Below are 10,552 nucleotides of genomic sequence, written 5' to 3'. Positions count from 1 at the left end.
GAGATCAGTACACTAGTGAGAAATAATCTTGGTTCTGAAGACCAAGATGTAGACTCAGTTTGGGTAGGGATAAGAAACAGCAAGGGAAAGAAGTCACTGATAGGAGTAGCCTATGGGCTTTCCCTAACAGTAGCAACACTGTATGACAAAATAGAAATCAAGGAATATGTGGGTTTGTAAGAAAGGTACTGCATTTATTGTATCGATTAGACAAATCAAATTGGCAAAGGTAGTCTTAAGGATCAGTTCATAGACTGTATTCTGGATAATTTCTTATAATACAATGTGGAACCAACCAGGGAACATGCTATTTTAGATTTAGAAATATGTACTGAGACAGGATTAGTTAATGATCTCAAAATAAAGGATCATCTAAGGAAAAGTAATCTTTTGAAGCTGTGAGGAGCATGCAGACATTCTTCAGTGTGATTTGGACAAGCTGAGTGAGTGGGCAAATGCATGGCAGATGCAGTCTAATGTGGATAAATGGGAGGTTATCCATTTTGGTAGCAAAAACAAGAAGGCAGATTATTATCTGAATGGCTATAAATTGAGAGAGGGGAATGTGCAACGAGACCTGGGTGTCCTTGTACACCAGTCGATGAAGATAAGCATGCAGGTGCAGCAGGCGGTAAAGAAGGCAAATGGTATCTTGGCCTTTATAGCCAGAGGATTCGAGTATAGGAACAGGGATATCTTGCTGCAATTGTACAGGGCCTTGGTGAGACCACACCTGGAATATTGTGTGCAGTTTTGGTCTCCTTATCTGAGGAAGGATGTACTTGCTATAGAGGGAGTGGAGTGAAGGTTTACCCGATTGATTCCTGGGATGGCGGGACTGACATATGAGGAGAGATTGAGTCGATTAGGATTATGTTTGCTGGAGTCCAGAAGAATGAGGGGGGATCTCATAGAAACCAATAAAATTCTAACAGGACTAGGCAGGGTAGATGCAGGAAGGATGGTGCCAATGGTCGGGGAGTCTAGAACCAGGGGTCACAGTCTGAGGATATGGGTTAGACCATTTAGGACTGAGATGAGGAGAAATTTCTTCACCCACCCAGAGAGTGGTGAGCCTGTGGAATTTGTTATCACAGAAAGTAGTTGAGACCAAAACATTGTATGTTTTCAAAAAGGAGTTAGATATAGCTCTTGGGGTGAAAGAGATCGAAGGGTATGGGGAGAAAGCGGGAGCAGGCTATTGAGTTGGATGATCAGCCATGATCATAATGAATGGCGGAGCAGGCTCAAAGGGCCAAATGGCCTACTCCTGTTCCTAGTTTCTATGTTTCTAACATGATGGAATTTTATATTCAGTTTGAGGGTGAGAAACTTGGGTGGTAAATTTCAATAAAGGCAATTACAAATACACGAAGGCAGAGTTGGCTAAAGTGGACTGGGAAAATAAATTAAAAGGTAAGATGGTAGATAAGCAGTGGCAGACACTTAAGGAGATATTTCATAATTCTCAACAGAGGCGTATTCCATTGAGAAAGAAACACTCTACAAAAAGGATGAACTATCCATGGCTAGCTAAAGAAGTTAAGAATGGTATCAAATTGAAAGAAGAGGAAGGAACTTTAAACAATCATTATCACTAGAGAAGAACTACGAGGCCAACTTATGGGACTAAAAGCTGACAAGTACCCTGGACCTGATGTTCTGCATCCTAGGGTATTAAAAAAAGTGGCTGCAGAGATAATGAATGCATTGGTTGTAATTTTTCATAATTCCCTAAATTCTGGAAATATCCCAGTGAATTGGAAAACTGTAAATGTAACACCCCTATTCAAGAAAGAAGGGAGACACAAAGCAGGAAACAATTGGCCAGTTAGCCCAACATTGTTATTGGGAAAGTGCTGGAATCCATTAGTAAGGAAGTAGCAGCAGAACATTCAGTAAATCATAATACAATCAAGTAGAGTCAACAAGGTATTATGAAAAGGGGATTGTTTTTACAAATTTATTAGTGTTCTTTGAAGATGGGCTGAATGGCCTACTTCTGTTCCTACGTCTTATGGTCTTATTTCTTATGGTTGTATGCTCTTAAGATGTAACGAGCAGGGCAGTAAAAAGTGGAACCAGTAGATATATTTGGATTTCCGAAAGGCCTTTGAGAATGTGCCACATAAAAGATTACTGTGCAAAGCCCATGGTGTTTAGGGTAATATATTTGCATGGATAGAGGATTGACTAGCTAACAGAAAACAGAGAGTCTGGATAAATGGATAATTTTAAGATTGGCAGACTGTTACTAGTGGGGCGCCATAGGGACCAGTGCCAGGATCTCAACTATTTATAATCTGTATCAGTGATTTGGATAAAGGGAGCAAGTGTGTCTTAGCCAAATTTGCTGACGATATCAAGATAGGTGGGAAAACTAGTGAGGAGAGCACAAAGAATTTGGAAGGGAAATATTCTTAGGTTAAGTGAGTGGGCAAAAATTTGGCAGAGTATAATGTGGAAAATGTGAGGTTGCCACTTCGATAGGAATAGACAAGCAAAATATTATTTTACAAAGAACAAAGAAAGAGCAAAGAAAAGTACAGCACAGGAACAGGACCTTTGGTCCTCCAAGCCTGCGTTGATTGTATTGCCTGTCAACTAAAACATTTTGCACTTCCGGGGTCTGTATCCCTTTATTCCCATCCTATCCTGTTCTTGTATTTGTCAAGCTGCCTCTTAAACACCACTATCGTACCTGCTTCCACCACCTCCTCTGGCAGAGAATTCCAGACACTCACTACCCTCTGCGTAAAAACTTGCCCTGCATGTCTCCTTTATCGTTTTCTCCTCTCACCTTAAATCTATGTCCCCTAGTAATTGACTCTTCCACCCTGGGAAAAAGCTTCTGACTATCTACCCTGTCCATGCCACTCATAATTTTGTAAACTCCAACAAGTCGCCCCTCAATCTCCGTTGCTCTAGTGAGAACAATCTGAGTTTCTCCAACCTCTCCTCATAGCTAATAACCTCCAGACCAGGCAGCATCCTGGTAAACCTCCTCTGCACCCTCTCCAACGCCTCCATATCCTTCTGGTAATGTGGTGACCAGAATTGCACGCAATATTCCAAGTGTGGTCTATCCATGGTTCTATACAGCTGCAGCATGACTTCCCAGCTTTTATACTCAATACCCCTGCCAATGAAGGCAAGCATGCCATATGCCTTCCTGAGTACCTTATCCACCTGCGTTGCCACTTTCAGTGACCCGTGGACCTGTACACCCAGATCCCTCTGCCCGTCGATGCACTTAAAGGTTCTGCAATTTACTGTATAATACCTGCCTGTACTAGACCTTCCAAAATGCATGACCTCGCATTTGTCCGGATTAAACTCCATCTGCCATGTTTCCGTCCAAGTCTCCAACCGATCTATATCCCGTTGTATCCTTTGACAATCCTCTTCATTATCTACAACTCCTCCAATCTTAGTGTTGTCTGCAAGCTTACTAATTAGCCCAGTTACATTTTCCTCCAAATCATTATGTATACCACAAACAGCAAAGGTCCCAGCACTGATCCCTGTGGAACTCCACTAGTCACAGTTCTCCATTCAGAAAAGCACCCTTCCATTGCTACACTGTCTTCTATGACCAAGCCAATTCTGCATCTGTCCTGCTAGCTCACCTCTGATCCCGTGCGACTTTACCTTCTGTACCAGTCTGCCGTGAGGGACCTTGTCAAAGGCCTTACTGAAATCCATGTATATAACATCCACTGCCCTTCTATCTTCGATCATCTTTGTCACTTCCTCAAAAAACTCGATCAAGTTAGTGAGACACGACCTCCCTTTCACAAAACCATGCTGCCCCTCACTAATACGCCCATTTGCTTCTAAATGGTAGTAAATCCTGTAATGAAGAATCTTCTCCAATAATTTCCCTACCACTGACGTAAGGCTCACCGGCCTGTAATTTCCTGGATTATCCCTGCTACCCTTCTTAAACAATGGAACAACATTGGCCATTCTCCAGTCCTCTGGGACCTCACCCGTAGCCAGTGAGGATACAAAGATTTCTGTCAAGTCCCCAGCAATCTCCTCCCTTGCCTCCCTCAGTACTCTGGGGTAGATCCCATCTGGCCCTGGGGACTTATCCACCTTAATATTCTTCAAGACACCTAACACCTCCTCTTTTTTGTTCTCAACATGATCCAGGCTATCTACACACTCTTCCCTAGACAAATCGACCGCTAAGTCCTTCTCTTTGGTGAATACTGATGAGAAGTATTCATTTAGTATCTCTCCCATTTCTTCTGGCTCCACACACAGATTCCCAGCTCTGTTCCTGAGTGGGCCTACCCTTTCCCTGGCTACCCTCTTGCTTTTTATATATGTATAAAAGGCCTTGGGATTTTCCTTAATCCTTGATGCCAGTGAATTTTCATGACCCTTTTTAGCCCTCCTGACTCCTTGCTTAAGTTTCTTTCTACTTTCTTTGTATTCTCCATGGGCTTCATCTGTTCCCAGCCTTCTTGCCCTTACGAATGCTTCCCTTTTCTTTTTGACTAATCTCACAATATCCTTCGTTATCCAAGGTTCCTGAAACTTGCCATGCTTATCCTTCATCCTAGCAGGAACATGCCAGTCCTGAATTCTTATCAACTGACGTTTGAAAGCCCCCCACATGTCAGTTGTTGATTTGCCCTCAAACATCCGCCTCCAGTCTAGATTCCTCAGTTCCTGCCTAATATTATTATAATTAGCCTTCCCCCAATTAAGCAGCTTAACCCGAGGACTCCTGTTATCCTTATCCACCAGTACCTTGAAACTTACTGAATTATGGTCAATTTTCCCGAAATGCTCTCCTACTGAAACTTCGACCACCTGGCCGGGTTCATTCCCAAATACCAGGTCCAGTATTGCCCCTTCCCTAGTTGGACTATCTACATATTGTCTCAGGAAGCCCTCCTGGATGCACTTTACAAATTCTGCATCATCCAAACCCCTAGCACTAAGTGATTCCCAGTCAATATAGGGAAAGTTAAAATCACCCACCACAACAACCCTATTGTTTTTACATCTTTCCAAAATCTGCCTACACACCTGTTTCTCAATCTCCCTCCGGCAATTGGGATGCCTATTGTAAACCCCCAACATTGTGACTGCACCCTCCCTATTCCGGAGCTCTACCCATATTGCCTTGCTGCATGAGCCCAATGAGATGTCCTCCTGTCGTACAGCTGTGATATTCCCCTTAACCAGCAGTGCAACTCCCCCACCTCTTCTACATCCCTCTCTATCCTGCCTGAAACATCTAAATCCTGGAACGTTTATCTGTCCATCCTTCAACCAAGTCTCTGTAATAGCAATAACATCATTGTCCCAAGTACTAATCCAAGCTCTAAGCTCATCTGCCTTGCCTGTTATACTTCTCACATTGAAACAAATGCATTTCAGACCCCCAGTCCCACTGTGTTCAGTAATTTCTCCCTGCCTGCCCTTCCTCTTAGTCCTACTGGCCATATTCACTGGTTCCCAGTCCTTTATTTCACCTGCTGACCTATTGCTCTGGTTCCCAACCCCCTGCCATACTAGTTTAAACCCTCCAGAGTGACACTAGCAAACCTCGCAGCCAGGATATTGGTGCCCCTCCAGTTTAGATGCAACCCGTCCTTCTTGTACAGGTCCCACCTGCCCCGGAAGAGATCCCAATGACCCAGATATCGGAAACCCTCCCTCCTACACCATCTGTTCAGCCACGTGTTCAGCTGCATTATCTTCCTATTTCTAGCCTCACTGGCACGTGGCACAGGGAGTAATCCTGAGATTACGACCCTAGAGGTCCTGTTTTTTAACTTTCTGCCTAACTCCCTGAACTCCTGCTGCAGGACCTCGTCACTCTTCCTGCCTATGTCATTAGTACCAATGTGTACCACGACCTCTGGTTGTTCTCCATCCCCCTTCAGAATGTCCCGTACCTGATCAGAGACATCCTGGACCCTGGCACCAGGGAGGCGACATGCCATCCTGGTGTCTCTTTCACGACCACAGAAGCGCCTATCTGAGCCCCTGACTGTAATGTCCCCTATGACAATTGCTCTTCTGTGCTTTGACCCTTAATGGAGAGACTACAGAATATCATGGTACAGAGGGATCTGGATGTCCTTGTAAATGAGAGACAAAATGTCTGTGGGCAAGCATAGCAAGTAATTAGGAAGGCAAACAGAATGTTGGTCTTTATTGCAAGAATATGGAGTATAAAAATAGGGAAGTCTTGCTGTACAAGGAGTTGGTAAAACCACACCTGGAATGCTGCGTAAAGTTTGGTCTCCTTATTTAAGGAGGGATATACTTGCTTTGGATACACTTCAGAGAGGTTTTACTAAATTGATTCCTGAGATGAAGGAGTTGTCCCAGGAAGGCATGTTGAGCAGGTTGGACCTGGGAATTAGAAGAATGAGAGGGTGTCTTATTGAAACATATGAGGGGGCTTCACAGGGTAGATGCTAAGAGGATGTTTTCCCTTGCAGGGGATCTAGAACTAAGGCACATAATTTCAGAATAAGGCCTTACCCATTTAAGATGGAGGTGAAGAGAAATTTATTTTCTCAAAGGGTCATGAATTTTTGGAATTCTCTACCAAAGACAGTGGTGGAGACTGAATCATTTAATATATTCGAAGCTGAGATAAATAGACCTTTGAACCATAGGAAAGCCAATGGTTATGGGCAACAGGCAGGAAAGTGGAGTTGAGGCCAAGATCAGATCAGCTATGACCTTATTGAATGGCATTCAGGCTTGAGAGGCCTTTTTCTTATGTTATGTTATCTTGCTGGAAAAATAATGGCAATCTCATAAAATATACTTACTGGGTGGTACTACTCTGCTGCTTGCTTTGCACAAGCTCTCAACCCTTTATTTTGAAGAACTTGCTGTACTTGCACATTAATTTCCCATTAAATTTGCCACAGAAAGTTAGAGCTCATACTTAAATGTAAGGATCCTTTTAATGTGTTAATTATTATTGTAATGCCAATCAATCTTTCCAGCCCAGAAAAGGAATTATTTAAACTGCTGAGTCTCATTCCTGCATGTAATAACTTCTTCAGTAAAAAAAAAGTTCATTTTTCCTTTTGGTCTTTTCTTCTCTTAATTGAATCTTTCTATTTCTCTTTATTTCTCATTCTGTATCTGATGTTTCTCTAGTTTGCTCTCATTCTCCATCATTCCTATTTCTTTCTCAAGTCTTGTCTGTCAGTCCTGCCTGAGTTGGTTCTTTCACAAGTCTTGACTGTCAGTCCTGGCTGAGTTAGTAGCATTCTTATCTCTGAGTGAGAAAGTTGTTAGTTGAGGTCCCACTCCAGGACTTGAGTGAAAAAAAAATCAAAGGCAAACACTCCAGTGCAGTAATGAGAGAGTACTTATACTGTTAGAGGTACTGTCTTTTGGATGAGGCCAAGACTCTCTGCTCTCTTGGATGGAGGTAAATAGTCTCATGAAACTATTGCAAAACAGAGCAAAGGAGTTACTCCTTGTATCCTGGCCAATATTTATCCCTCAATCACCACCACAATAACAGATTACCTGGTAATTATCGCATTGACATTAGTGGAAGCTTGCTGTGTGCAAATTGGAATATGGTTGGATTCTCTCTTGTTGGAGATGGTCATTGCCTGGCACTTGTGTGGTGTGAATGTTATTTGCTATTTATCAAGACTGAATGTTGTCCAAGTCTTACTGCCTATGGGTATAGAACTACTTCAGTATCAGAGGAGTTGCGAATGCTGCTGAACATTGTGCAATCAGCAGCGAGCATCCCCACTTCTGACCTTATGATGAAGGGAAGGTCATTGATGAAGCAGCTGAAGATGGTTGGACCTAGGGCACTACCTGAGTTACTCCTGCAGTGATGTCCTGGGACTGAGATCATTGACCTCCAATAACCACCTTCCTTTGTGCTAGGTACGACTCCAACCAAAGGAGTTTCCCCCGATTCCCATTAACTCCAGTTTTGTAGGGCTCCTTGAGGCCACACTTGGTCAAATGTGGCCTTGATGTCAAGGGCAGTCACTCTCCCTAATCTCTCAAACTCGGCTCTTTTGTCCATGTTTGAACTAAAGCTGTAATGAGGTCAGGAGCCAAGAGGCCCTGGCAGAACCCAAACTGAGCGTCAATAAGCAGGTTGTTTCTGAATAAGTGCCACTTGGTAGTCTGTTGACATCCCCTTCCATCACTCTGCTGATGAGTTGAATGGTCTGTTTCTGTGTCCTCTATCCTATAAATAAGATTTGAAACATTTACCCATGTCCATCAAAGAAAACAAGCCCTTAATTTCCTACATTACAGCAGTGACTAAACTTTTGGCTGTAAAGCACTTTGGGCCGACCCGATATCATAGGAGGTGCTATATGAATGGCAAGTCTTTCTTATTTAACCCCAGTATTTGACACTCACACTCTCCCCCCTCATCTATTTGAGCTGACGTGTCCTAGGCTTCCCCAAGCCCTCCACCCGGAAGTGTCTCTCTGGTAACCATGACGTGTCCCTTCCCCCAGCGCTCCCGCCCCGGAAGCAGTCACTGGGAGGCGCGCAGTTTTATCTATTCAGCGCGCGGGGCCCCGCTGAGTTTTCTCTTTCCGGTTCACTCACTGCTCCGATCAGGCACGATGGCGACAGCAGCAGCGACTCCTTCTCAAACTCAGTCAGCGGCTCCGGCCCTACCGCTCCAGCGAGGCATTGTCAAGCTGGTGAGACGCTGTCATCGTTGGGGCGGGAGGCAGGAAAGATGAAATGATTGAATGGGGTGCCATTGACGGAGGCGGAGGAAGGGGGTTGACAAAGAGTGTTCAAAGGGGGAGGTGGGGGGGCGGGGGGAGGAAAAGAGAACACATTAACTTGAGCTTCGGAGACTCATCCTTGACTGGAGTTTCACAGCGAACCCGAAAGTGATTTAATAAAAAAAATTATGGAAATTTCCCGCTAAATCCGTAACCGGGAAAACCGGGAAAGTTAAGGCTTTGAATCTGAGAGGGGACGGAGTGCTGACAAGGAGGGTGCAAGTGTTGAGTCGGGGGGTGGGTGGGGGGGGTTGTGGGGGGCAGGGGGGCAGGGGCAAGAAAAGCCCTAAAAATGACTTTGCCCTCCAAGCTCCGGAGGAGGCTCAGGTGTGCGCAACGGAGGGAATTTAAAAGAGTTGAAGCGCACCGGGCGCGGAGGGGGGATGCAATCGTATCAATAAATGGTGTGTTTGGGTATAGCTGCGTGTTAAATTGTTTTCTAATCCTGTCGGGAAGGAAATCGAGCAACTGGATGAGCCACGTAAGCTGTAGGGCGAGAGTGGGTGAGCAAAGGGTACAAGTGGTAGCTGTTCCACAACGATCAGATGTAGGGACTTGGAGACATCTGTTAGATAAAATACTTCGCAGTTTGTTGATGGAACTTCACCAAAAGTATCTCGTTACTTTTAAGTATTGTGGAAGGAATATGCGCACTTCAATTTCAAAATATCACTACTTTCCAGAGATTGCATTCATCTAGGATTAAATTCACCAATTTTCCATATTTATTTAGTTAATTAAAACCAACATAGCGGTACTGTGCAGTCGGTTTCACTTTGCAAGCGCTGACCTTGAATTGTGTGTACAGCAGTGTTTTTTAAAATAGAGACTTCTATGAATTTCCCCCTTGATTATATTAGTAATTTTACTGTTCTTTTTGGCGGTGATTGTTTGGCAGAAGTAAGAAATATTCCGGATGAGTGCGTGAAATGGGGTTGGTTATTAGCACCATGTGATATACACTGAAACTAGCTACAGCATTAGCTTTGTTCATATCCTTAGTACCATACGCAGTAAGCAGTTCTCTTATGGTTCTCTGTATTTTTGGGAAAAAGTTTTATTTACTTGGCTGACCTGACTTTTTCTCCTTCAGTTTTCTTATCCATGAGGTTTTGTTTCCTGTGGGGATATGGTGCTACAGTTACCAACCCATAACTCGTCTAATTGTCCATTCTTCTTATGTTAGCCTAGACATCACTGCAGGCGGGCAGTGCAGCTCAATTCATTGCTGCCTTGCCCAGCTTCCAGTCCGGATCACCAGATATCGATTGAGGAAAAACTTTGGGTGTATTTTGTCGTCTTAGCTCAGGGGCCCTAATGCAAATTTTAAGAAAGATTGACTTGTATCATATAATACCCCAACTGCTGTCCTGACTCTGATCAACGCAGACTGGTAATTGGACCTGGGATATCCTATGGCTTGGAACTTTACTGGGTTGTCATGTGAGATCTTTGACCATTTTAAAAAAAATAAATTGGCAAATATTTGAGCAGCGTGGTTAAGAAAGATAACTCATGATTATTCTTGGAAACCATGATTCTGCTGATACTAATGTTGAACATATGCTCTCCATGGGGGTTCCTGTTAAACTTTGGCATACAAATGTGTGTCTAGTTCTTTGCCAAATGAAATGGAGGATAGACTTAAATCTACAGATGTCAATTTTTAAAAAAAAAATCAAAACCAGTGATTGATAGGTAGTAATGTGTGTAGCACTTGTTTAGCACAAAATCGGTGGTGTTGAATATTTGTGATAATCGCCAATTCAGCA

At 43.6% G+C, this 10,552-nt stretch overlaps 1 protein-coding gene across 1 annotated transcript in view; it reads left to right on the top strand.

The window, feature by feature from the left end:
* The first annotated feature begins 8,578 nt into the window (after nucleotides 1–8,578).
* The window catches only part of snd1 (staphylococcal nuclease and tudor domain containing 1), a 946,160-nt gene continuing 944,186 nt past the window's right edge, over nucleotides 8,579–10,552 (top strand). Inside the window, exon 1 of the mRNA XM_041202041.1 lies at nucleotides 8,579–8,690. Within this exon, the coding sequence (XP_041057975.1) occupies nucleotides 8,610–8,690 (81 nt within the window). The 5' untranslated portion in view covers nucleotides 8,579–8,609. The remainder of the gene's footprint in view (nucleotides 8,691–10,552) is intronic.

Source organism: Carcharodon carcharias, chromosome 13 (genome assembly GCF_017639515.1).
Source record: "Carcharodon carcharias isolate sCarCar2 chromosome 13, sCarCar2.pri, whole genome shotgun sequence".
Lineage (NCBI taxonomy): Eukaryota > Metazoa > Chordata > Chondrichthyes > Lamniformes > Lamnidae > Carcharodon > Carcharodon carcharias.
The sequence above is the reverse complement of the archived record's forward strand: the minus strand, read 5'-3'. Positions and strand labels throughout refer to the sequence as shown.